General features: G+C 46.1%; 1 protein-coding gene across 6 annotated transcripts in view; it reads left to right on the top strand.

The window, feature by feature from the left end:
- Positions 1–26,774, top strand: part of SPTBN1 (spectrin beta, non-erythrocytic 1) — a 116,866-nt gene that overhangs the window by 79,733 nt on the left and 10,359 nt on the right. For all 6 annotated transcript variants that reach the window (XM_032103846.1, XM_032103851.1, XM_032103847.1 and 3 more), the window contains 21 exons: positions 709–867; positions 1,472–1,774; positions 2,578–2,731; positions 3,401–4,271; positions 4,411–4,545; positions 5,156–5,912; positions 6,130–6,332; positions 11,126–11,216; positions 14,929–15,075; positions 16,415–16,678; positions 16,977–17,201; positions 17,346–17,435; positions 17,677–17,955; positions 19,064–19,194; positions 20,507–20,711; positions 20,822–21,196; positions 22,909–23,153; positions 23,485–23,623; positions 24,524–24,608; positions 25,167–25,363; positions 26,440–26,546. In XM_032103846.1, coding sequence (XP_031959737.1) covers positions 709–867; positions 1,472–1,774; positions 2,578–2,731; positions 3,401–4,271; positions 4,411–4,545; positions 5,156–5,912; positions 6,130–6,332; positions 11,126–11,216; positions 14,929–15,075; positions 16,415–16,678; positions 16,977–17,201; positions 17,346–17,435; positions 17,677–17,955; positions 19,064–19,194; positions 20,507–20,711; positions 20,822–21,196; positions 22,909–23,153; positions 23,485–23,623; positions 24,524–24,608; positions 25,167–25,363; positions 26,440–26,546 — 5,162 coding nt within the window. The remainder of the gene's footprint in view (positions 1–708; positions 868–1,471; positions 1,775–2,577; positions 2,732–3,400; positions 4,272–4,410; positions 4,546–5,155; positions 5,913–6,129; positions 6,333–11,125; positions 11,217–14,928; positions 15,076–16,414; positions 16,679–16,976; positions 17,202–17,345; positions 17,436–17,676; positions 17,956–19,063; positions 19,195–20,506; positions 20,712–20,821; positions 21,197–22,908; positions 23,154–23,484; positions 23,624–24,523; positions 24,609–25,166; positions 25,364–26,439; positions 26,547–26,774) is intronic.

Below are 26,774 nucleotides of genomic sequence, written 5' to 3'. Positions count from 1 at the left end.
CATGTTTCATGCAGTTTCACATCTGTTCGGATTTAGATTTAGTTTGTGTTTAATTGAGGGTATTGTTTTTGTCTGCAAGATCTGAAGGGTGATTAGCTGACTTTCAACATGCTGCTAAGACTTCTGATTTTTGTAATATTAGTGTCGTGCATGTGAATAACTTCTGGCTTGGGGGAAGAAAGGACTTGTAAGCACCAGAAGTAACCAAATTCTGCAGTTGTTTTCTTTTCCAAGGTGTAATAAAGAACAACAATTGTATGTTGATTTTAGAGGTGAGAGGCCATGAATTTCTAATTCCCATTTCCTAAAGGAGGAAGATAGAATCTGCTTGTTTGGGAGTAGCACTCAGGAGATTTTATTTTTTTAAATAAACACTTTCTTACACATTCAAACCAGGTGGTTTCCTTAGGCTTCATTGGGAAGAGGTGTAAGAAAGGACCAGAGAAAATGCATGTGAGGTAAACGACTTGCTCACAAAATGACTGACTAAATTGGGACCAGATTTTAAATCATGTGCTTATATTAGCAAACAAAATGTAAGGCCAGCCAGTGCGAACTGGATTTATTGGCTTATAAATAATTGAGCCAGTTTGGTGAAAGTTGCCTGTAGTGACTTCAGCCCCGATTTCATGCAAAGGAGATGGGATTTGTCATAATCTTGTAAGAATGTATGTTTAGAAGCCGTGTGTTTTTCCTCCACGTCTTCAGGCCTGGGAAAGACTGGAAAAAGCTGAACATGAAAGAGAACTGGCACTGCGAAATGAGCTCATCAGACAAGAGAAACTGGAACAACTTGCACGGAGATTCGATCGCAAGGCAGCTATGAGAGAAACTTGGCTGAGTGAAAATCAACGTCTCGTTTCTCAGGTGCTGCTCTCAGAAATTGTCTGGGTGACTAAAATGGTTCCCATGAGTAATTACAGGATGCAGTTCTTGCAAGGAGAACATTTTCTTCCCTGTGCCTCGTATTTTACTGCATCTATGTATGTGTGTATTTATTTATTGTATTTAGTTACTCTGTATGTCTGTGTACTGTACATCCTCTCTTTTATACATTTGGGATTACCTTCCTCGAACCTAGCAGCCTGTGGTCGGGAGATTTGATGAGGAAATAGCTACCCACAGTCAACATTTTCTTTATCTGAATATTTTGGTGAGTTCAGTGAAATTAGCCCAGAAATTAATTTTATTGTTTAATGTTAGAGATGATAATATTAGATTAGCCCCAACCTAATCCTGATGGCCACATGATTCTTCCCCCAAAGGCGGTGAATAATATCTCTGATTTTTTCGGTGGCTCTTTATTATCAGAGGTATCTCTTATTTTATTGAAGAAGACTCCTGGGAGCGTTTTGAGATCCCAGATTTGCTAACAAGTGTGTTTTGCTGAGTCAGAACTGATGACAGAGGTTGAGCAGTGGGACTTCTGTCCTCAGCAGCTGTTCCTGAAGAAGTGCCTCTGTCTTTGCAGGACAATTTTGGCTTTGACCTCCCAGCAGTGGAGGCTGCCACGAAGAAGCACGAGGCCATCGAGACGGACATTGCGGCGTACGAGGAGCGGGTCCAGGCCGTGGTGGCGGTGGCCAAGGAGCTCGAGACTGAAAACTACCACGACATCAAACGCATCACTGCGAGGAAGGACAATGTTATCCGCCTGTGGGAGTATCTCCTGGAGCTGCTCCGGGCACGGAGACAGCGGCTCGAGATGAACCTTGGGCTGCAGAAGATTTTCCAGGAAATGCTGTACATTATGGACTGGATGGATGAAATGAAGGTGGGTGGAAGCCCTTTGAGAACACAGAGCAAATATTCCTCAGAGGCGTACGTGTCCTCTTCTGTCAAGTTTTAAGATTCATTTTGCCCCTCTGATTTAGTAGACAGACCCAGATGATACACATTCAAGAGTAGTGAACAAATTCCTTATGATGATTTGTTAACAATAAAGATTAAAAACAAGCAAGGAAAAAGAAGTTTACCCCTATAAAAAGCTACTTTCCAGCTTCATGTCTGTCTCATAAGGCCCAGAGGCCTTTGAGGTTTTGGTCACAGTGCTTGGGTAAAGATGACAGATTTGGTGAAAGTGAATTAGATAATCTCTCTCCATCATGATTTACATGGGGAACAAGTCACCTCTTCACCTCTCTGCTTTAAAAAGCTTGAATTTTTTCCTGTCTGTTCTCCTGGGATCTGGGAAGGGAAAGGACCACGACTTGTCCATCAGCCAGCAGAACCTGGAAACTGCTGGAGGAAAGAAAGCTGTGTGTAACTCTGCAGGAGCTCACAGCATCTGGGCTGAGTGCTGCTCCTTGGCCCTGCTGAGCTAACTCAGCCTCTCAGCATCCTAGACTGAGAACTCATTAAAGGGCAGTCAAGTTCTTCGTGGTTGCCGGTGATTTCAAAAATACTGGCTCAAATTTGTATCAGCCGTGTCTCTACATTTGGAATTGCTGTCCTTAGGGGCCTGGAATTTCTCTGACCTAATGAATCAACAGATAACAGTGCCATGCCTGGAGTCCCAAAGAAGTAAACAGTTTATGGCCTTCAGCCTGTTTTACTTGTCTTTCTCACTTTGTTCAGGTGCTTCTGCTGTCCCAAGACTACGGCAAACATTTGTTGGGAGTTGAAGACCTGCTGCAGAAACATGCTCTGGTGGAAGCTGACATTGCTATTCAGGCTGAGAGAGTGAGAGGAGTCAATGCCTCTGCTCAGAAGTTTGCCACCGATGGAGAAGGTAACCAGCACCCAACATACCCCTTTTGTCTTAATTACCTGTGAGGTTATCTGTGAGACTCATTAGTTCTGCAAGATAGGTTAGCTAAACTCCCCACCAGAACGAGAGAATCCAGCTCCATTTGTGTCTTCTGTACTCGGCGTGTCAATGATTCACTTGTCCAGGGACCTGCTCAGGAATGGAGTGTGGCATTGTGCCTTGCATGGGATGTCACACTCCTCAGCAGCAGCTGCCATGGCTTTGTAGAGGTCGCCACGGTTCCCCATGCTGTGTTCCTAATGCGAACAACACAGATGGTGGGTGTCCCAATTTATCCTAAAAGGAAGCAATTCCCTAGAACCCAGTGTCGTTAACCAGAGTAAATTACGTCCATTTTGTGCAGTTGTGTATAAATCTGAATTCAGTGAATTTCGCCTCACTGGAAACAGTCATGAATATCTTTCCTTTTGGGGTTTTTTTGTCTTTTGGAAAGAACAGTATTTTCTGATCTGTGTTATTGTGTGGTGGAGCTTGAGCACTTCCCACTCACTTTCATGAGACTAACTATGGATTCTTTCATGTAGACCTTGTAGCTGGAACACACAGGAATTCAGAGCTCCGTGTAGGCCTCAGCTGTGGGGATGGGAGTGAGTGAGCCCAGGTGGTAACGCGTGTTCTCTGTCCGAGCAGGTTACAAGCCCTGCGACCCGCAGGTGATCAGGGACCGCGTGGCTCACATGGAGTTCTGCTACCAGGAGCTCTGCCAGCTCGCAGCCGAGCGCCGCGCACGCCTCGAGGAGTCCCGGCGCCTCTGGAAATTCTTCTGGGAAATGGCTGAAGAGGAGGGCTGGATCAGGGAGAAGGAACAGATCCTGTCATCTGATGACTATGGGAAGGACCTAACCAGTGTCGTCCGACTCTTGAGTAAACACAAGGCGTTTGAGGACGAGATGAGTGGCCGCAGTGGCCACTTTCAGCAGGCGATAAAAGAAGGTGAAGACATGATTGCGGAAGAGCATTTTGGGTCTGAGAAGATCAGAGAAAGAATTAAGGATATCCGGGAGCAGTGGGCTAACCTGGAGCAGTTATCTGCCATTAGGAAGAAGCGGCTGGAGGAAGCCTCTCTCCTTCACCAGTTCCAGGCCGATGCTGATGATATTGATGCGTGGATGTTGGACATCCTCAAGATTGTCTCCAGCAATGATGTTGGCCACGATGAATATTCCACTCAGTCCTTGGTCAAGAAACACAAAGATGTGGCTGAGGAGATTGCGAGCTACCGGCCGACCATCGACTCTCTTCACGAGCAGGCCAAGGCCCTGCCACAGGAGCACGCGGGGTCCCCAGATGTGCAAGGCAGGTTGTCCGGAATCGAGGAGAGATACAAAGAGGTTGCTGAGCTGACCCGGCTGCGTAAACAGGCCCTGCAGGATACCCTCGCTCTCTATAAGATGTTCAGTGAGGCAGATGCTTGCGAGCTTTGGATCGACGAAAAGGAGAAGTGGCTGAATAATATGCAGATTCCAGAGAAGCTGGAGGACCTGGAAGTGATCCAGCACAGGTGAGAATGCCTTTAACAGGAAGTTTGGGGAATACTGGGTAGAAGTTTTTTTACCCCAGCTGCCTTTCCCAGCTTGCCTGTGGCTCAGATTCTCTAATGCTTGGGGGATCTTGTGTTTGTTTGTTTTCCCCCACCCCAGGTTTGAAAGCTTGGAGCCAGAAATGAACAACCAGGCATCCCGCGTGGCCGTGGTGAACCAGATTGCCAGGCAGCTGATGCACAGTGGCCACCCCGGTGAGAAGATCAAAGCACAGCAAGATAAACTCAACACAAGGTAAGTGCAAGCCTTGTGCTCAGGAACATCACACCAGCTGGAACAAGTATGGTGGGGTCATTTGTGTATCTTAGGTATGCTTTTTTAAGATATTCTGATGCTGTTACCTGGAGTATCTTCAAGGTAGGCCTTTAAAGCTTCAAAAGGAAAGAGTAGTGCCTTTCAAATATTTGATTATCAGGTGGAGTTTTGCTCTTGACTTAATCAGGCCCTGAGTGTGTCAGTACCTTGATCTGAGAGCTGGAAATTGACTGTAACAATTATTATGATAAAAAAGAAATCAATATAGTTTTATGTAAACTCCCTCATTTTTTGGCTTCAGAATGAACCAAGGGAGTGTGAAAAGTTGGTGTAACTGCCAATTTTTCACTTGAGGAAAAATTATACCCGGTGTGCTGGTACTTGTCACATTCTAATACACACCATATCTGGGTTAATGGTTGCTTTGCTAGAAATACTGATGGTGTGGGAAGGACTGAGGAAACCGTGAGTAGCTGGGTTACAGCAGGGCTTACCAAGCTGGTGGGAGCAGCTGCTCACTCAGCAATGCTGCCATATCCTTTTCCCACAAACCTCAATTTCTCTGCTCTCCTCTCCTCACACATTTCAGGTGGAGCCAGTTCAGAGAACTGGTAGATAGGAAGAAGGATGCTCTGCTCTCTGCTCTGAGTATCCAGAACTACCATCTTGAATGTAATGAAACCAAATCCTGGATCAGGGAAAAGACCAAAGTGATCGAATCCACACAAGACCTGGGTAACGACCTGGCTGGAGTGATGGCCCTGCAGAGGAAGCTGACGGGCATGGAACGGGACCTGGTGGCCATTGAAGCCAAGCTCAGTGACCTGCAAAAGGAGGCGGAGAAGCTGGAATCAGAGCATCCTGACCAGGCACAAGCCATCCTTTCACGGCTTGCAGAGATCAATGATGTGTGGGAAGAAATGAAGACCACCCTAAAGAACCGGGAAGAGTCCCTGGGAGAGGCCAGCAAGCTGCAGCAGTTCCTGAGAGATCTGGATGACTTCCAGTCCTGGCTCTCCAGAACACAGACTGCAATCGCCTCCGAAGATATGCCCAACACCCTGACAGAGGCTGAGAAGCTGCTCACTCAGCATGAGAATATCAAGAATGAAATCAACAACTATGAGGAAGATTATCAGAAGATGAGGGACATGGGTGAGATGGTGACGCAAGGGCAAACTGATGCTCAGTACATGTTCCTACGCCAGCGCCTCCAAGCTTTGGACACGGGATGGAATGAGCTGCACAAAATGTGGGAGAACAGGCAAAATCTCCTTTCCCAGTCTCATGCCTACCAGCTGTTTCTCAGAGATACCAAGCAAGCAGAAGCTTTCCTTAATAACCAGGCAAGTGGTCAAGATATACCTGACTTCGTTTCTACAGGTTGGCACTGTGCACTGCAAGCAATTAACAGACAAAATCTATTGGCAGGAGAGCCACAAACAGACAAATTTCCCTTTTCTAACTGTATTTTACTTCAAACTGTTCTTGGGAGATGTTTGTTGTTGGAGCAGCAGCATAGCCTGAGTGTAACAATTTTCTCTCTGATTTCTTTAATCCCAGGAGTATGTTCTGGCGCACACGGAGATGCCAACTACCTTGGAAGGAGCAGAAGCTGCTATTAAAAAGCAGGAGGACTTCATGACCACCATGGATGCCAATGAGGAAAAGATCAATGCAGTTGTGGAGACAGGCAGGAGGCTCGTTAGTGATGGGAACATTAACTCTGATAAAATCCAGGAGAAAGTGGACTCTATTGATGACAGGTAAGGGCAGAACAGTGGCACAATGTAGCTGTTCCTGCTTTAATTCTGTTCTCTGAGAGATGACCTTTTACGAGGATTCAAAGGCAAAGTAACAGCTTAGAAAATGTCTGTTCCTGACTGTTTTCTTTGTCTCGTGGAAAAATAGGAACTGTCATGTTTCAAGAATGCACGAAGCTAATCTTAGTTAAATAATACCTCTCCCACTTTGTAGAGGCTTGGTAGGTAATGAGCTCCCTACCCAGAATTTGGCTGTGTGAGTGTTGTCATGTAGTTCTTGGAGTATGAACAGACTTGATGCTCTGGTGGGAGCTGTAGCAGTTGGCTGTGTCTGGTTCCACAAGTCTCAGTTTCTTCTGGTGCCCCTGAGCTGGTGTAATTACAATAACGTATTCCTGTCCTTCCTCTGGAGAAGGAATGTGGCTCTTCAAGGGTGTAATTGGCATTGCATCCACCCCATCCGCTCGCCTTTGATCGCCTCTTCCAGCTTGTCTGGCCCCTTTGAGATCAGATTAGGAAGCACTGGTACAAGTGTGTCTTTCATCCCAGAACAAGTCCTTTGCTTTCTCTCTCTGGCTGTGGCAGGGATGCTATAGAACATTAAAAGTTTCTTTTTCTTTGAAACCTAAATGTTCAGTTTTGATGGCTGTTGTTCTTTCTGCTTTTGGTTTGGATTACAGTGGAGTCTTTCAAGGCACTGTGGGTGTCAGAACACAGCAGTGAGCTGTGAAATGTCACTGATGACCCTCCCATCAGACTTGCATCCCCCCCCAGCTGGTAAGCTCAGAGTTCTCCAGGTGCCTTCATCTCCAAGGAGAAACTGAAGTAGTTCAGAAAATGTTGGACCTTTCCAGTTTGGGCAGAGATGTCCCACTGTCTGTGGAACCACTTTAGCCGTGCCTCATGGCTTCAGGAAAAGCAGCTCTTTCTGTTCCCAGAGCTTGCTGAGGTCTGCTGAGCCCACTGACAACTGAACCCCCAGGATACCCCATGTTTCCATTCTCTCTCTCACCAGCTTGGCTCTAGATCCCAGAGAGAATCTGCAAGGCCAGGAAGAGGAGATACATGAAAGCAATCAAGGGGACAACTAGGACAGTGATTTTCCTTAGGTACCCTCTCTGAGGGTCCTCTGCTCTAAGTTTTCCCATCCGCTTAGGAAAGCAGGAGAGCTTGATCCTGGCCTTCTGGTCAGGTGTCCTCTTTTTGCAGCTTTTGGAATATTAAAAGAAAGCATCCAAGGATATCATAGCAAATGGCCAGCAGCATCTTGCAGCCCTGTCTGAGGTGGCTGGAGAGACAGCTTCAGCCTGTGTTGTGTGCTCTGCAGAGGCTCTGGTGACTGTCACCCCAGTGCAGCTGCTCCTCTGTGCTCCATCGTCCCTGCTGTCCTGCCTGGGGGACGTGTGCTGGAGTTCCTACTGGAGCGGAGCATTTCCTCAATTCCTGAGCTATTTATGCCCAGCGCTGCAAAAAGCATCCGGTGTGCTGCTATCCAGGAAATCTGTGTGATTGCTCCCTGAGTCTGCGGGGCTGATAAGCCTGCAGAACAAAGCCCTGGGGCTTCATGCACTGGGAGGGGTAGCAAAGGAAGCCTCTTTGCTTTCACAAAAAGTAGCTGTCCCAGCTGAGCTCCACCTGCATGTCTAACAAAGGACCAAAACAAACAAGCACAACTATGTGCAGTGGCTCCGTACTTCCCATAGGGAGCTCTTTGTAGTTTCTGGTATTGTTCAGAGTAGGTTTTGGAGCTGTGCTTTTGAGCTGTTCCTGAGGAGACCCCACTGGCCCTGGTGTAGCAGACAGGCTCTGCCCTGGAATGGTTCCCATCTCGGTCGGGATGGCACAAGGGGGAGGAAAGTGCAATAGGAAAGAAATACTTCAGCACAACCTTTTAGAGCAGCTCACAGGCAAGAGTCCATGGGAATAAGGACAATGGAGTAAGGGTGAGGAAAGGAGAAGGTGGGTTTGCATCCAGCTATCACTAACTAGCTTCTCCAGCTGGGGAAGAAGCTATTCTCCCTGTGCAGCTGTCTCTGCTTGGGTGACTTCTGCTGCTCTGGAGCATTTTCTCCTCCATTTTCTCTTGGAAAAGTGTTGGGGAACTGCTCCAGTCTGTGTACTTGCACATGGCCTCCAATTCTGCAAGGGAGATTTAGTCTAAAGACAGTGGCAGATCTGGCACAAGTTGTGATCTGAGCCTGTTTTACATCAACTTTTGTATTTGTGCAACCTTCTGCTCAACAGAGAACAGAAGTAAGTTTTGTTCTTGTCCATTCAGAAGGGAGAGTGCCTCGTTTTGTGGAGCAATGAAAGAAGCTAAAACTGCCTTTCATATATCTCAGGATTCCTAGCAGGGAGCTGCATTCACACCACGTGTAAGATTTATTATTTCTGCACAGGCTTTGAAACCCACAGGCTTACAGTTAAACCACAAGTGGTTTTGTCAGTTTTCAGCACTGTCAGCATTTTCAGGGGGCGCTGGGAGTCAGCTTGGGGACACTGGGCAAATTCTGGATTAATTTGCTCAGACATCTCCTTGTGCTGAACAGATCTTACACTTACGGTGGAAGTCATATGTGTGATACAGAATCCGAAGTCATTCTAAATAACTGGAGTCTGCAGAGCAAACTATTCTTCTTCCACAAACTATTTTAGCAAATTAGTAAGAAGCAGTCATTGACAAGCTTAAGTGTGAATTCTTTTAAAGGATTTAAGGATATTTGAACAAGGAGTTAATAATATTTAGGTACAGCCAGTCTGGAGCAGGAGAACAGACTAAATAACTTCTTAAAGTCCTTTATTCCCATAAAAAAAAGTCAGTGATGAAAACACAGGAATTCCTGTCTGTTTGAGCAGTGCCCATCCTCAAAATGCTTCTCCCTTGTTACAGTTCAGCCCTGTTCTTCAGAGAAAACTCACTGTCAAGTCTCACTCCAGGTCATCTTGAACAAAGCCACCTTTTACAGTTACATAGCTCTAAGCACCGAAGATCGTATTTGTTATATTATGGCATCATCTGTTTGATATCCCTGCATGGTTTCCTTCAAAGTCCTTCAAGTCAGTATTTCCAACACTCCATGGGAGATATGTGTATTAGTTTTTTAAAATTCAGGTTTTCTCAACAGAAGAACTTCTGTACTTAGTCTTAAATCTATTCCAGTGCTGTGAAAGTTCTGCTTTTAACTGCATAACTCCTGTCCTCTCCAGAGTACATGAGTCTGTAATGTAATCTAGCCTTAAATCTCTGAAATTGGCCTGATAAAATCACCCAGAGAGTTCTTTGCTTCATTTTAACAACCTGAGTAATGTAGTGTGTTTGCCCAGGCATATAAAAGCCAGCCAAGAAAGAGTGGAATCAAACCCAGGGATGTTTGCTTCGTTAGAGAGGTTTTTCCTAAGGCACGGTTTGTCTTTTCCTTTGTGTTACCTCTGTCAAAACTTCAGGATCACCTGGGCTTGGACTCCAGGCTCTTGCTTTGATGGTTCCATGTGTCTTCTGTGCCATCCAATCTATAAATCATTTTCTTGACTACACCTGTAGAGATGTTGCTTGCCTGGTTATTTGAAGGCAGCTGTTGAGGGCAAAGAGAAGCAAATCGTTGTCCTGTAGAGGGTTTTCTCCTATTCCTCTGCCTACAGACTTTTTGCTTTTATAGAAATTGTATCTCCAAGTATTTCTTATGTTTCTGAAGTCACTAAATTGGTGCCAGAGAGCTTGCTGTGGTAACTTACTGCAGATCAGGAAAAGTGGTGTCATAATCCAGTTGTCATCAAAATGTAATTTATGATCTTCTGGAGTATCATGAGTCTCTGGAGATCTCCACTAACATGGATTTATTTAGCTTTTGCCAGCATGTGCTGAGCTCATCTTATAAACTGCCACCCTTTAAAATAATTTCCAACTCTCAATCCATATTTATCTTACTACAAATGGCAGCAATATTTCACTTTAAACCCTTGTACAGTGCAATAGGAACAAGCCTAGCACAATGAGCAGTAAATAAAAATTGTCTTCTTTACTCTGTCTCTTCCTTGTAAATTGCCTCATAAATAATGAAAGGATGGAAGGTGAGGGATAGCTACTCCAAATAAGCATTTTTAAAAACATGGCCAGAGGTACCTTGGGAATCAGCCCCATTCCATTTGAAGGACCCACCACAACCTTTGGGACTGCCAGCATGACTCATCCTTCAAGGGGCAAACAGTGATGAATCAAATTAGGGCTTCTGGATTAACCTTTCCTTCTCTTCTGACTGCTCTTAAACACTCTGAAAAATATGTTCCAAGTGCATAAAGCTTCTGTGTGCAGAACCACACAGGGCGCTGCACGTGGTTAAACACAGCCTTGGGAAGGTTCTGTGGCCCAGCTCAGCTTTGTTCAGGACAAGGAGGTGCTGAAGGAGTTTTACAAAGAGCATTACAGCAGGTGCACCCTGCAAGGGCCACACAACGTCATCTTATTGTTGCAATTTGCAGTTCTCTTATGGTTTTTGGCAAACAGCCTCTCCTGTGGGCTTGAAATGGGTGGGCCAAATTCTGTCCATAATATGTTGTGAAGCCCTGCTGACTTCAGAATTTTCTCTGTGTATTTAACGGGTCACAAAAACAAGGAGATGCTGAACTTCAGGGAGTCCATTAAATAACACACTCCAAAATGTCCTTTGAAAGGCAGCTAAGGACACACACCACAAACTTATCAGCACCTGTAGTCCAAAGAGGCTCCAGAAACCAGCAGTGACAGCTTTTCATGAAATGCCTATTTCATTTCCTTTCTCTATTGTTTTTTTTCTGACCAGACATAGGAAGAACCGTGAAGCAGCCAGTGAACTTCTGATGAGACTGAAAGATAACAGGGATCTCCAAAAGTTTCTTCAGGATTGCCAGGAGGTAAATCATGCCCTTTCACTTTTATTGCTGAAAGCTGCATCCTGCAGAAGAGCATTCTTACTCCACATTTTATGAGGACTGAAATGCTCAGTCATCCAGTAGTATTTAGTGTGGAATAAACATAAAAAACCCCCTGACCATACCACTGCAAAAAAGAATGTTTCTTTTCTCTTTTCCCATGAGCCAAATTTTCTTTTGTCATATAAGCTAAAGACATAGAAAACTGTTGAAAGCAGTGAAGATTTTTTGCTGTGATATAAATTATGACCGTGTGGAATGTGGTGGGATTAGCAGTGCACTTACTAAGAGTTTTGTCTACAGCTGTGCAGATGTATGTGGCCTGGTGCAAGGGATTTCAGTGATGTCTAGCAAACATTAGAAGACTAGGAGGTTAAGAATAAAAAAGGAGCAAGATTAGGCTGGGTCATTTATGTGTGATTTACCTGATAGTTTACATGTGTTTAAAATTGTTAAGTATTACAACATTTGAAAAGAGAACATTTTTCCAGATTTTCTAATCACTTACATGGACTGTTTACACTGAAGAAAACATTTGAAAGTTTGGAATAGTCTTGTTCCTAGCACAAGGAATTAATCAAGTAATTTTCAGGTTATTTCATGGAGTACTGGCAGATAATAAAGAGCTTTGCCTGTGAGGTTTTGATCATAAGCTGGGCAAGTGGTGTTTGCTGCTTGGTTGCCTGGATTCAATCTGTTTCTCAGCATTGCATAAGCTGTCTATGAGCTTCCCTTCAAATGCTCCTTCCTTACTAGTTAAAACATGACAGATTAGCAAAAATTCTGCTGTTATTAGCAGCAGCTTCTTCCTTCCTCTGTGACTGCTCTGGTACAAAGATCCCCTGGCTCTCGGGGCTCTCCTGGCCTCAGTGTCAGTGTGGGTGCATTCCTTAGGAGCTGTTTTTTCTCCTATATCACTGGAAGAAATAGGAAAGCATGAAAGCTCTAGTGTTGGCTGCCTGAATGCCTTTCCTCTCCCTTGTTTCTCTCCAGACACTAAAACGTGGATGTCTTGACCACATGGTTCAAAGACAAACTTACAATTACCCAAATGTCAGGGATTCCTCCAATCCTCTTGGAGAGCACATTAACCTTGGTGATAATTGAAGGGCTGCTTCCTGAGAAAACTTAGAATTTACATCAGTGTGGGGCCTGCTGACACCTCCATTGGCCTGGAGGGTTTGTGATGGAGCAGCGATGGAGCAGCACGGTCCTGCAGGGTGGAAGGGAGTCAAGGCAACACCTCCCCCTTGGCTTTTTCCTTAGCTCTGCCTGTGAAGTTGGGAATTGTTAGGGAACAGCTTTGAGCCAGTCCCCATTTCACCTGGCAGTGACCCTTTGGCCTTCCTGCCCGCTGCTGCCGTAAGGAGAGTTTCCCATCTGTGTGTAACTTGAGGAAAGGCAGAGTGTTGTCTGCAGCCCTGCCCTCCCCAGGGCAGCCACATTGTCACTGTCACCCTGTGCTGAGGTGGTGTTGTGCTTGTGGCCTCCTGCCCCTTGCTCCTTCCTGCAGAGCCGGGGAGCAGCAGGATAATGCTCCTCACAGCAGCTCAGCAGTGATAAACCTTCCCTGCGGGGTCACAGGTGAGGGAAAACAGCAGATTTTGTTGTTGTGAGGAGTCAGAAACACTGTCACGGGTTAGTCCTGGGGCGCTGCTTTTCTGGCTATTTCTTCCACTCATCGATATGAATGTGTTAAATAAATTTGCTGAGTGAATGAAACAGTGACAGCAAAAAATCCTGAGTGGATGAGATGTGATAAATGTTAAAATTTAGTTTTCTTTGACTTCCTGCTCTTTCTCAGCTCACCTTTAAGGAGTTTACAGCTGACCTTCTCTCTGAGTGCTTGGAAGTCCCAGCACTGTCTGGGCTCATTTCTCCAGGGACATGGTGAAAGCTCTTGGCAAGACTCTGCACTCCAAAGTTTCTCTCCTGGAGTGTGCTGGCAGGATTTGCCATGTGAGCCTCCCTGCAGGATGGGCTGTGTCAGCTTGGCTCCTGGCACAGTCTGGGAAGTGCAGCAGCACTCGGAGCCCTCTCCCCTTGCCTTGCTGCTGTCTCTGCATTTCCCTTCCTTCATGCCGGGTTGGCACTGCCGAATGGGAGCCAGGAGTGGGAGCAGGATCTTGTGTACAGGTGCAAAGGATGGGAGGAAGCCTCATCCTCTCCTGGCCTTAACAACTTCTGGAGAAATAAATACTCTTAAGTGTCATTCTGAGGCAGTTTAGGGAAATGTTTTCTGAAAATCTACTTTTAACACTCAAGGTACTGGTTTTTAGTGCCTGTAGTGGTTGCAAACCCCAGATTTTAGCAGTGAGCCCTTAAATACTTTCTCTGCTTTTCTGTGCTCCGAGGGGTTTATCCTGACAGGCCCTGCCTGTGAGCCACATGTTGTCCCTGTCTTGCCTCCCCCCAGCTGGTAACAGGAATGATCCAGCCTCTCCTTGGGAAGCACTTTTAAATCCCCAGAAGCCTTAATGCTGTGGCTGAGTAAAAGCAAACAGTGAAAGCCAAGCAGTGCAATTTGCAGAGCAGAGCAGCTGTCTCCTCCCCAGAAAGGCAGGAGTAAAACCACTAATTCTGGGTTATATCCTAATCCCCATGTAGCCTTTGACTGTTCAGCAGCACAGTAGCCTGTTCTAATGTAAACTTCTGCCTACAAAGCTCTTCACCAACATGAGCATTTTTCTGTTTAGACTTGATGGGAAGATCCAATGAGGAGTTTCTCTGATTGCTCTAAGTTTTCCCTTTTTGTGGAAGGGTGCATTTAAGGGACAATTGAAATTTTAAAGAGCAATTGAAAAGAGGTCCATGAGTGCTCAATGGAATTTGTTGCCCTGTGTTCTGAGCACACAGCAGAGGCCTCTGTTCCTCCCCTTTTTGGGCTGCTTGCTCACCCAAGTGCTGTTCTAGAAACCAAACTAAGATTTGTTTTGACATTTTCCACTCTATGCAAAAAATGAACCTTTTCAAATTCTATAAACATTCATGTGAATGTGGTTTTTATCCACACCTCAGGGATAGATGAGGCACTCAGACTCACCCTAGGAGGAAATGTGATGTTGGCTGCTAGGATCATTTTCACATTCCATTTGCCCTTGGCAAATCAACTGTCTCTTAAAGTATTGGTTTTCTCTAGTAGTGCTATGAAAATTGTCCCCAGTGCCTTTGCATTTGCTGAAAATCAGAAAGAAAACAGTCTTGGATTTTATATAATGGGAAAAGGAAAGTCTCCAACACCAAAACACTCTTGGAGACTGGACAAATAAACAAAATACTTATGTAATCATATACAGAAAAAAGGCTGAGGGGAAAAGGTACAAATGTGCTGTGAGTTAATGGTACAAAACCGTCTCTACCAATCTCTACAAAACCATCTGGCCAATAAGTAGGACAGGCGTCCCTGTGATGCCTTTCTCTTGCTGTTGAAGTGGGTGAGACCTGTGTGTTTGATTTTGCTTATCACAGAGGTGATTCCTTTCTGCTTGAATCATGTCTTATTTATGTATTGGAGATGGATGCTTGAATTGAACTGTTAAAGAGGCAAATCCTTGACTGAACCCTGAGTAAGAGCAGTCTCTGAGTCTCACACAACTCTTCTGTAGAGGCCTCTCTTTACCCTTGATCTGGAGGCATTTTGCATTATTTCACACTAGAAATGTTTCCTCACACCCCCATGTATTTTCCTTTCCAGCTCTCCCTCTGGATCAATGAGAAGATGCTCACAGCCCAGGATATGTCCTATGATGAGGCAAGGAACCTGCACAGCAAGTGGCTGAAGCATCAGGCATTCATGGCAGAGCTTGCATCCAACAAAGAGTGGCTGGAGAAGATTGAAAAGGTAAGTGAAGAACATTCAAAAAATGCCCTTATCTTTGTCCAGGGTGGTTGTGCGCCAAGATGGGATCTGCTGCTCTGCAGAACTGGTCCTTAAATCATCCCACAGCTGAGGCTAAAGGAGATTTCTGGTGCACTGTATCTCCGTCCAACCCATTTTATTCCTCACTGATGTTAAAAGGCTTTTATCCAAGACATTCACTCAGACATTGGCTGAGGTGCCAGTTTAGTTTTGTCTAGTCTTTCAGAAGGAAGGCATAGCCTAAATTTCATACCCGAAGGGTAAGTGGGGCAAATGTTGGGATTGGAGCCAGTGAAGTAGAGGCACTTCCCGGGAAATAACGGAATATAGGGAATAGCTGAGTTTATTCTCCTGTGCTGCTAAGCTGGTGTTCATTCATTTAGGACTATAACCAAGTTGCCTTTCCCCATGCAAAATTAGGGCATGAGGTAAAGAACATCCAGTTTTGTGATTAATTAAGATTCACAGCTCTGTATCAAGTTACTTTGAAGCCTTAATACGCTGTGGTGAGCTGTGCTTCCCCCCCTATTTCTCCTGTGCAGCTCTGGAGCACTGAGGAGTCTCCTCTTTAGCTCTGACAGTGGGTTTCTGTTCAGTGTAAGTTAGCTTAATTGCTCATTTCCTCTCCCACTTTGGCACTCCATATCCCATTAGAGGCTTTTCTGTGATCTGCAAATAGCAATACCCTTTAATGGTGTAATTAGAAGGCTGCTCTTAGTACTGGAAGTTCCTTTTTAGTGATGCTAATAATCCTCCTCCTTTGCCTCTGGAAAATCAGATTGCAGCAAAGGACCAGGGTTGTGTACAGAGTTGTGACAGTCCCTGGATTAACATTCATATGGAATGTGCTGGGTTGGGGGCAGCATTCCCATCTGCACCCGGGTGCAGAGATAGAAGGATAATTAGAATAAAGACAATATTTCCCAAACTCTCCCAGCATTATGCTGGGTGTTCATGGTTCTCTGGTGGTGTGGCCCCCGGAAGCTGGGGCCTCAGGAGACTCAGTGTGTGCAGCTCCAGCTCCCTGCTCCATCGTGCCGGAGCCATAGCCCCAGGAGCTCCCTTCAGGGAACGTGTGGAATGGAGAAGAGAAAGGAAGCATTGCTTGACCTTCCCATTGCTAAAAACCCGTCTTCCAGGCAGCAGAGGGACCTGGGAGCTGATTTTCTGGAAGGAGTCACTGGATAATTGGAGATAGAAAATGAGTGGTTGATGCTGTCAGCAGATGAGGAATCCTGAGTGCTTATTAATCAGGATAATTGCCCTAACGGGCTGTGAGTGCTCCCGAGGAGGTACCATTTGGTTGCTCTTTGCTTTGCAGGAGGGAATGCAGCTCATTGCAGAGAAACCAGAGACCGAGGCCGTGGTGAAGGAGAAGCTGACGGGTCTCCACCAAATGTGGGACGAGCTTGAATCCACCACCCAGACCAAGGCTCAGCGTCTCTTTGATGCAAACAAGGCAGAGCTTTTTACCCAGAGCTGTGCAGACCTGGATAAGTGGCTGAATGGTTTGGAGAGCCAAATCCAGTCAGATGACTACGGAAAAGATCTCACCAGTGTCAACATCCTGTTGAAGAAGCAGCAGGTAAACAGAGCATGGGGTGCAGTGGGCAGACAGCAGATACCTGCACTCAAAGGAACAGGCGGGGCAGGCTTTCAGTTTTGGAAAGAAAGAATTGCTTTTCTTTCTTCCTATTCTTTCATGTATCTTTAAGAAGAAGAAGAAATATATCCAGCAACAAATCAGACACTAATTATTAACACGGTAAATCCTCAGTGACCAGCATCTGTTCTCCCTTCTGAGGAAGCTGTTGATGTGCCCTAATCATATCAACAACTTTCATCTCAAGTTTTCAGGACCTTTTTGCCATGTTTCTGTTTAGATGCTGGAGAATCAAATGGATGTCCGTAAGAAGGAGATAGAGGAGCTGCAAAGCCAGGCAAGGGCTTTGAGCCAAGAGGGCAAGAGCACAGATGAAGTCGATGGCAAACGCCTTACTGTAGAAAAGAAATTCTTGGAGCTGCTAGAGCCTTTGAATGAGAGAAAGGCCAACCTGCTGGCCTCCAAAGAGATCCACCAGTTCAACCGGGATGTGGAAGATGAAATTGTGAGTATTAAAGAAATCCCGCTCCCACACCAGTAGGACAGTTTTGGAATACTGCTGCTTTCTGCAGCTTGTGTGCACCAGCCTCTCTCTGCTGCCCCAACTGTATCTGGAGTTGGTTGAAATCATGTGTTCTCTCTCTTTCAGTTGTGGGTTGGAGAGAGGATGCCCATAGCTACATCTACTGATCATGGACACAACCTCCAGACTGTGCAGCTACTAATAAAGAAAAATCAGGTAAGTAGGTGCTGTTAGAGCTCCATATCTGCTATTTCTCCTTAGTGCTGACTAATTCGGCAGGGAAAGGTTTGGGCTAAAACAGTGGGTGCTGTGGTGTGACCACAGGTGGTGGCACAGCGCCAGGTTGCCCACATGAGCTCATGGCATGTGTTTGGCTGCCCCTCTGGAATTAAGACCCCTGACTTGCATTTCCTATTCATTTGTGCATTGTCTCATCAGTCAATTTTCTCCCATGTAGACCCTTCAGAAAGAAATCCAGGGCCACCAGCCTCGTATCGATGACATCTTCGAGAGGAGTCAGAACATTATCACAGAGAGCAGCCCCAATGCTGAAGTCATTCAGCAGAGACTTGCAGACTTGAAGCAGCTGTGGAACCTCCTCATCGAGGAGACGGAGAAGCGCCACAAGCGCCTGGAGGAGTCTCACAGGGCTCAGCAGTATTACTTCGATGCAGCCGAGGCTGAGGCCTGGATGAGTGAGCAGGAGCTCTACATGATGTCAGAAGAGAAAGCCAAGGTGAGCAGCTCCACAGTGACACTGCTGTGGGCTTAATTGCTTTGCTGGAGGGAGGCAGGTGACATAGTTTAATGTGGCACTATGGAATGGTAACATAAACAAATTTAACTTCCTGGTGAAGCCTCAAGTGATCATGGCTGCTATCTGTTCTGACATCTCTGATAGTGTGCAGGATAGGCTGTGCTGTGTGGAGCCAGGTAAGCATCCTCACACTGCAGAGGGCAACTCTGTGCCTGCCTTCACTGCAAGGTTAGGATTGCCAGTGCGGTCCAGTTAGGTCCAGTTTTCTGTTAGTTTTGAATGACAGCACAATTCACCTGGCTGTGAAACAGGGCCTGACAGTCAGTCAGCTGCTACCACTGTCACCAGCCTTGACTCCCAGCCACCATCAGCTTTGAATCCCAGCTTCAGACCATACCAAAGAGAAAGTAAACTCCTGTTTTCCAAGGAGATGTTAGTGCTGGAGCTTGTTTGTTATCAACATAAATGCACCATGTTCACTGCCCTGAGAAAATAAAGCACAGCTTTGTATCAGGAGAACACATTCCGAAGGTTCTCAATTCAGTCTCCAGTTTAAAATGGCTCGTTTTCTTTTTTGTCTATTGCAAATAGCTCACTGTGCAAAATACTGTATTGAAAAGATTTACGGACAATATCAGTTAGCACTGAGAGTGGGGGCTGTTTTTCTTAGCTATAGCAGTGCATAAAAAGTTTTGATTGGAACTTCTCCAGGCACTTTGGTGGAGAATCCATTGGCATGGGCTGTGTAGGATTTCTTTTCTTTGCCCCATGCTGTTGTTGAGATACCTGACAAGTGGTGTGTCTTAATCTGTTCCATGTTTCTGAGCCCTGCACCAGTGTTGTGGAAACACACAAAAAGCTTCATAGAAGAGGAAACTCGACATGCTCAATGCCCAGCTGATGTAATTTTGTTCTGTACCCCAGAGGGGTTGATGCATTATCTCTTTCACTCATTATTTTGCTTTTTGGGGGTACCATTTGCTGTGACATCAACTGTTCTATACCGCTGGCAGAAGGGCTTGTCTTCAGGCTGTACTTGGGAGCAGCTCCTTATAATTCTTCCTATCATTTTCTGTCACCCTTACAGGATGAACAGAGTGCAGTGTCCATGCTGAAGAAACACCAGATTTTGGAACAAGCTGTAGAAGATTATGCTGAAACTGTGCACCAGCTTTCAAAGACCAGCAGAACTTTGGTGGCAGATAATCACCCAGAAAGGTATTAACTGCCATTTTTAGTTGGATCATGAGTTCTTTTATCAATTCAGTCCCTTCCTTGGGTGGTTCTGACACACAAAGACCACAGCAAAGAGTAAGTAGCTCAGAAGCTCGTACAGAGGAGAGGAGTTCAGCCTCACTCAATTCAGGGTGTGTGTTGGACCACCCTGATTTGGCCAGAGACAGGGTCAGTATGTGCAGCTGCTGATTTCTGGTGGTTCTGGACACCTGGAGTACCTGTCTGTTGTGTCCCCTGTGCAGGCTGCAGTGTCAGGTCTGCCAGCACTGCTGAACCTCACAGAGGTGGGGCAGTCCTCAGGGACACGGTCCAGATCTGCTCCTCCAACCAACTTTTACGTCCAGCACAGAAGGTCACAGTTGTTAATCTTTCTGCAGTGCTCCCCACGATCTGCCTCTTCTCTTTGAGGTTCCAGCAGAAGCAGAACCTGGAATCAGATGCTTTAAACATGGGCACATTAACATCTTACTTTTGGCAAATTTAGCTCATCTTTCATAAATGGCTTTCCCTGGGGGACAATTTAGGAAGCTTAAGAAACATTTTGCTGTAAGGGCTGCAGCTCAGCAGACACAATTCTCCACTGGCTTCAGCTGGAAGGCTGATTCCACTCTGAGGCTGATGTATTTAACTGCTCAGCCTGCACAGGCTGGAAGGTGGCACTGGCCTAGGACAGACACACTCTGCCTCCGGTGGAAGGTTGTTATTTAACTCTAAAGCACTCTCTTGTGGTCATGATTGCTTCTGATGAGAGCAGATTTCCTGGCTGAGCTGTCTGAGTACCGGAATAACATCATCAGCTTTACAAGGCAGAGGGAAGGCACTTTGACAGCACTGTATGGCTCAGACAAAATAGAGGCAAAAGATACAGCAAGTAGAAATATTCATCCCTTGGGCAAATGCTGAGCTTTAGGGGGTAAGAAACCCATGAGTGCTGCTGAACTCTGAAGCAGAGTTTGACTGAAAAGGAACTGCTCCCTGGCTCAGCAGCTCAGATCCTGCCTGTAGCTTTGGGAGAAGACTCTGGTGTGATCTGTGGCCAGACAAATGGAGAGCTGGATTCCAGCTCCCCTCTCTAAAGCTAGGGGGTTACAGTACAGGACAGACAAGTTTCCCAGCTATTGCTGTCACCTCTGCCAGCAGAGGATCTGCCCAGCATGTCCAAGTTGAATTCCTGCCTGCAGCAGACGTGCATTCTGTGGATTAAATGCCCCGAATGACTTTTATTCCTTGCAGTTTTCCCCATTTGGTTTTGCTTGCAAAGGCAGTGCAGACTCAGTGCTGTTTGGTTTTCCAGCGAGCGCATCAGCATGCGCCAGTCCAAGGTGGACAAGCTCTATGCGGGCCTGAAGGACCTCGCTGAGGAGAGGAGGGGCAAGCTGGACGAGAGGCACCGGCTGTTCCAGCTCAACCGCGAGGTGGACGACCTGGAGCAGTGGATCGCCGAGAGGGAGGTGGTGGCAGGGTCCCACGAGCTGGGCCAGGACTACGAACACGTCACAGTGAGTCCTTGGGGAAGCCCTCTCTGGGTGCTGCTCACAGAGGGTGGCTGGGCTCGCTCAGGTCTCTCTGTAGGCACAGTGCTGCATGAGGCTCTTTCTGTGCCCTCCAGATGCTGCAGGAGCGGTTCCGGGAATTCGCCCGGGACACCGGGAACATTGGGCAGGAGCGGGTGGATACTGTCAACCACATGGCGGATGAACTCATCAACTCCGGCCATTCGGACGCTGCCACGATCGCCGAGTGGAAGGACGGACTCAATGAGGCCTGGGCAGATCTCCTGGAGCTCATTGACACGAGAACACAGATCCTTGCAGCCTCTTATGAACTGCACAAATTTTACCACGATGCCAAGGAGGTCTTAGGACGTATCCAAGACAAACATAAGAAACTGCCCGAGGAGCTTGGTAGAGACCAAAACACAGTGGAAACACTACAGAGAATGCACACGACATTTGAGCACGATATCCAGGCCCTGGGCACCCAGGTGTGTGGCAGGTGAACTGTGGGTGTGGGAGCCTGAGCTGCAGAGTTTGCTGCTGCCCTTGGCTGCTCCGTGGCTGGGAGACAGAGTGCTGCCAGCTGCTTCCCACGTGTTGTGCTGTGGGAATAACCTCACCTGCATCCTTTTCTTATCTGTCTGTCTGCTGCTCTACCATTGCATTCAGTTGATTATCTAAAGTAGCAATCTGTAAGTACACGGGCTTCTGAACATGTTGGCAATTGTTGGACGTTATTCCATTTCCTGTCCTTTGCTGAAGAAGAAATGAGAAAGGCAGAGAGCTTCTGTATTGATTTAAAGTACAAAATATGAAGGAATGTATAAGCCTGGTTGGCTTTTTGAGGTTTGGTTTTATTTTGGTTGGTCAGTTTGGGTTTTTTTGGGTTTTAAAAACAACAAAAAGCCCCGGTCAAACCCTTTGTGCCAGGTACTGTTTATTTTTCCTTTCTGAGAGGCAAAGACCCACACAGAGGCTTTCTGACTTGGTTATGAACCTGGGCATTCTGAATTGAATATGGCCTTTCTTGGTGCTTCCTAAGAGCAAAAGAGATTTAAAATCCACAGTTCAGACTAAGATTTTTAAAAGCATCCAAACTTGATCTAATTCTGAATCTTTTGAAGCCAAGGTGTGTCAAGTAGAAGGTGGCAGCTGCTCATACAGCACAGGGGGGATTCTAAATCAAAATACAACATTCAGCTGCCACAAGGAGAATTTGGGAAGGGAGCAAGTTGCTTAAGGAATGGAGGAATTTACAACTGACTGTATTTATCCCAGTAGGTCAGGAAAGAGCTTTTATGGCCCAGCTGCCAGCCAATTCTCAGTTATGTAGCAATTTACACTAAAACAAAGGAGATAGAGCAAGCATTTGCTTTTCCAGGTGTTTTACTTTCAGAAGCTGTAGATTTTATACAGAAAATGGGAGACATTCACAAAACATCAATCCCAGTCTCTCAAAAAGGTAATTATAATCAAGACCTAAATGAAGGAATATGTAATCACAGTACAGAGCTGTGGGGAAAGCACTTAGGATAATTTCTGGGTGAAGCAGCCAGAGCACTGAGATAGATCATTATGAGAGAGGCATGGTCTCTGTGCCTGTAGCTAGAAGGCTGTTTGATTTGGTGCTAAAAACATAATTAGACAAGAGCTATTGGAATGTTTCCTGGCTTGAAAAATATGGAAAACAGTCAGGAATTAGCATTTGCCATCCCAAGACAGTGTTTGAAAGGAAAAGATTTCTAATAGTAGAAGGTTCTTAACATTTCCAAATTTTCTTCTCTGTGAAGTCATTATCTACGTTTTTGAAAAATGACCTCTGTCAGCTGGAGTAGTGGTCTGGATACAGAGTTCCCAAGTGCCATTGTCACTTGTGTGAGAGGAAGGGAGTTTGATGATGAAAATGGTCCCCATTTGCCCTGACATGTAACAGTCAGCTTGTTTTGGCACCATGTCTTGCAGCAAGTTCAGGCAGTGGCAAATCTTTGCTATTTTGGGGGTCCCTTGACCCTACAGTGTTCTCTGAGGGATAATGCTGGCTTAATAACAGCACAGACCTTTCTACTGTCAACAGACCAAATGCATTTGCAGTGACTTTAGAAAGCCCCTCAGGTGATGAATTAGCAGATAAGTGTCCCTGTATCTGTGACTCAGGAGTCACAAACCCACTGATGGCTTTGTGTCTCCCAAACCACCACAGGTGCGACAGCTGCAGGAGGATGCAGCGCGCCTCCAGGCTGCCTATGCTGGGGACAAGGCCGATGACATCCAGAAGAGGGAAAACGAGGTCCTGGAGGCATGGAAGGCACTGCTGGATGCCTGTGAGGGCCGCAGGGTGAGGCTGGTGGACACAGGAGACAAATTCCGCTTCTTCAGCATGGTTCGGGATCTCATGCTCTGGATGGAAGATGTTATCCGGCAGATAGAAGCCCAGGAAAAGCCAAGGTAATGTGAGGCATCTCTTCTCCATCAGAAGATAAGGCTGAGGAACATCTGTAGGGCTCAGTATCACTGAGAGTGGCTTTCAGAGCCTGCTGCTGCAGCAGCTTGTGGGTGGCTGCTGGAATAATAGCCTTGGAAAATAGTAGCCAAAGAGATTCGGTCTCACACTGGGGTTATTTGATCTCTGATTCAGGCCAGAGTGGTGCTGTTCTTAAGGAAAGGCTTCCTGAACTACAAAGACAATCTAGGATTCAATTTTTCCTCATTGAGTTGTGGGTCAGTTTGAAAATGTAACAGCTGTTAAACTTGAAATCTGTGTTTCTGGTCATTTTAGGGACGTTTCATCCGTGGAACTCCTCATGAACAATCACCAGGGGATCAAAGCGGAAATTGATGCCCGAAATGACAGCTTCACTACGTGCATTGAGCTTGGCAAGTCTCTGCTGGCCAGGAAACACTACGCATCTGAGGAGGTACCGTGCTCCCTGCATACAGCCATGGGCTCCTGGGGCTTCTTTCCATGGGAGAAACCTGCCCTGTGTCACCCACAGAGGAACAAAGACAAGTGTCACCTCAGGGACTGGTGCACTTACGTGCTGCTGGGAAATCAGGGTATAACTTCACTCTGGGAATTCATGGTGGGTAGCAGAGGTGGCATCGAGATTTAAAGTGTCCTTTTCATCTCAAAAAGTACAAAGAAGCTGCTGCACTCCATTCTGTAGGGAATGGCTCTGGGATGGAAAGCTGTCTTCCTTGAGCAAGGGCAAAGGCAGCTGTGAGACAGCCTGAACTTCCTACAGAGAAAATGGAATGCTGTGGAGAGGCCTTCTGGGGGAATGAGCAAGAAAATGTTTGTTGTGTAGGGAGTAGATTCAAGGAATATTAAGAGAAGCATATCCAACTGCTTAAAGCCTTGATTTATTATCCAATATGTATAGGCCAGAGGATAGAGGCTTAGCCCTTGGTTCTCTTGCCTCCCTTTGGGGAAGGGAGGATAACCAAACATTGAGAGGCACTTCCCTCTCAGGAAGGGGAGAGCTTCTGCAACAATCCTGAGCAGCACATTTTGCATTATTTGCTGTAAAAGGGCAGAAGATTCAGTGCCTGATTGTACTATTTACATTTGTTTGCCCATTACATCCTTTTATCAAATACTCTGGGTGCTGTAGCTTTTCACAGACACTGAATACTTATGCAAATGTGATATTTTAATGAAAATGTCACATTTATTTATACTTGGAAGAGAAAAGCAGCTGTTGTTTGCACGGTGAAGTCACTTCCTGAGGAACTCGTGCAGTGTCTGTCAGTGCAGGGTGGGGGGGAGCTGCTGCCTGGTGCTTGTGTAACAGCCCTGCTCTCTGCTCTCCATCCAGATCAAGGAAAAGCTCCTGCAGCTGACCGAAAAGAGAAAAGAAATGATTGACAAATGGGAAGACAGATGGGAGTGGCTGAGACTGAGTAAGGACACCCTTGGATTTCTTTTGGGCTGGGCCATATCTAACTCTCTTCTTTGTGCCTTTCTGGACATTGAAAAAACCCTGCAGCTCCTCACTTTTCTGTTACAGTGCTTGGAAGTGTGTTTATGCTGGAATAGCTGCAAGGTTCACACCTGTTGGTTGTTAAATAATGGAGAATTTGAAACTAAGAAACCTGCACCAAAGGTCTTGCTCTATATGATCAAATTTGGAGCTCGGTGCAGTAGCTCTGCTGTATTTTGCAGGTGTCACATTCCAACTTCTTTGCTGAAGTTAGTAGGTTACAGCAGATTAGAATAAAAATAACACATTAAACTTGCAAAATGAATCCTGCATTTTTCCTTAAAACAAAGCCAACAGGAAAAGTTTCTGTCTTTTCAACAATCAGTTTCACTGAACTTAGCTAAGGGGAACACTTAGCCAAGTGCATGTACTTTGTTCCCTGGGCTGTGTTTAAGTAAATGCCAAAGCTGCCTGATGACTCCATGATGCTCTTCTTTGTGACATTAATGGCACTGACTCCTGTGCTCTCTTTGCTCAGTTTTGGAGGTGCACCAGTTCTCCAGAGATGCAAGCGTGGCTGAGGCCTGGCTGCTGGGCCAGGAGCCCTACCTGTCCAGCCGTGAAATAGGGCAGAGCGTCGATGAGGTGGAAAAATTAATCAAGCGGCACGAAGCATTTGAGAAATCCGCAGCTACCTGGGACGAGAGGTTTGCAGCACTGGAAAGACTGACCACGGTGAGTGGCGGAACCTCCCTGGCCATTCCTCTTGGCTGATGGCTTGGAATAGCTGCCAGCATCACGAGCCTGATCTCCATTTGTTGGTTTGTTGTTGGTCGACCTCAGCCAACTACCCAGAGCCTGAGGCTTCATGTTTCCAGCCATACTAAAAAACCCTGTCTGGTTAATTTGAACTCAACAACCTGCAAGGAAAAAGCTTAAATGATAATTGACCTCAAGAGTAAACAGGAGCTGTCTTGGGCCTGGGAATGATGACCCAGAAGGAAATTTTAGAGCTGAGCAGTTTGCTCCAGCCTTCTGCTGTACTGGTTGCGTCCTAAAAGGGAAGGGTGAATCTGAGTGAAGAGACCCAGATCCAAACACTTCAAATTTTTTTTGGTTAAAGATGACAGTGGTGGGAAGGGGGCAGTGATAATGATGTTTGTTGTCTTGTGACTGGTCCACTGCAAGGCTGTATTGTCCCCTAGGAAGACACAGTAAGCAAAAAGAACCCCAAGCCCCATTTTAAACACAGCTGCGATGTCAGTCATTAATGCTTGGAGAGCATTTTACCATCTTTGGAGAACAATTTGGCTTTAGACACTACAGTTGAAGTGGCCTGGGTTTTCACACAGACTGAGCGTCACAGCTGCAGACAAAAGGAGCTGGAGTTTCTCAGCTTCTTCACAAATCAGGCTGGTTTTATGGAGATGGGTAATTTCAGGGATTCAGACATGGAACATTTTAATTCTGTGTTTGGCAAGCACACAAGAAGATGTTGCTTTTGGATATTTTAATAACTTGGTCTGTTTCCTTGTTTGTCTGGGTTTTGTTCTCATAGAATGAATTGGAAAATAGACATGGCCGGTGGTGGGCTGCTGTCAGAGGGTCTGATGCTGATGCCCTCCCTGACAAATTCAGTGCCACAAATTTGGCATGAATGATGCTTTTAAAGACTGATGCCTTCCAATTTTATCCCTGTTCACTTTAATTTCAGTAATGATTCAGAAAAACATACAGAGTTATTGTTAGTTTCTAGAACACCCCATGAAAAATGAGCAGTGTTTTTAAATAAAAAATGTTTCCTCTCCCAGCTGGAACTGCTGGAAGTCCGTCGGCAGCAAGAAGAGGAGGAGCGGAAGAGGCAGCCGCCCACTCCGGAGACCAAGGCTGAAGAGGATGGAGACTCCCAGCAGCAATGGTGAGCCGGGCTCTGCACTTGCCTCGAGGAACCCTTGGGCTGACAATGGTCTGTAAAAGGAGAGGAGGTTGTATGGGTTTGTAACAGGACCCTTGTTAGAAGACTTGGTGGTTTATAGGGACAGGACCCCTCCCAAACCCCTGAATTCCCTGTTAAGTTCCCATTTTCCAGTTGTCACTGCTGAGGCAGCCCTGGCCCAAAAATAGGAATGCTGGTTTTACATCCCCT

This window comes from Corvus moneduloides, chromosome 3 (assembly GCF_009650955.1).
Source record: "Corvus moneduloides isolate bCorMon1 chromosome 3, bCorMon1.pri, whole genome shotgun sequence".
Classification (NCBI taxonomy): Eukaryota; Metazoa; Chordata; class Aves; order Passeriformes; family Corvidae; genus Corvus; species Corvus moneduloides.
Note: the sequence above shows the minus strand (reverse complement) of the source record. Positions and strands in the feature narration are given on the sequence as shown.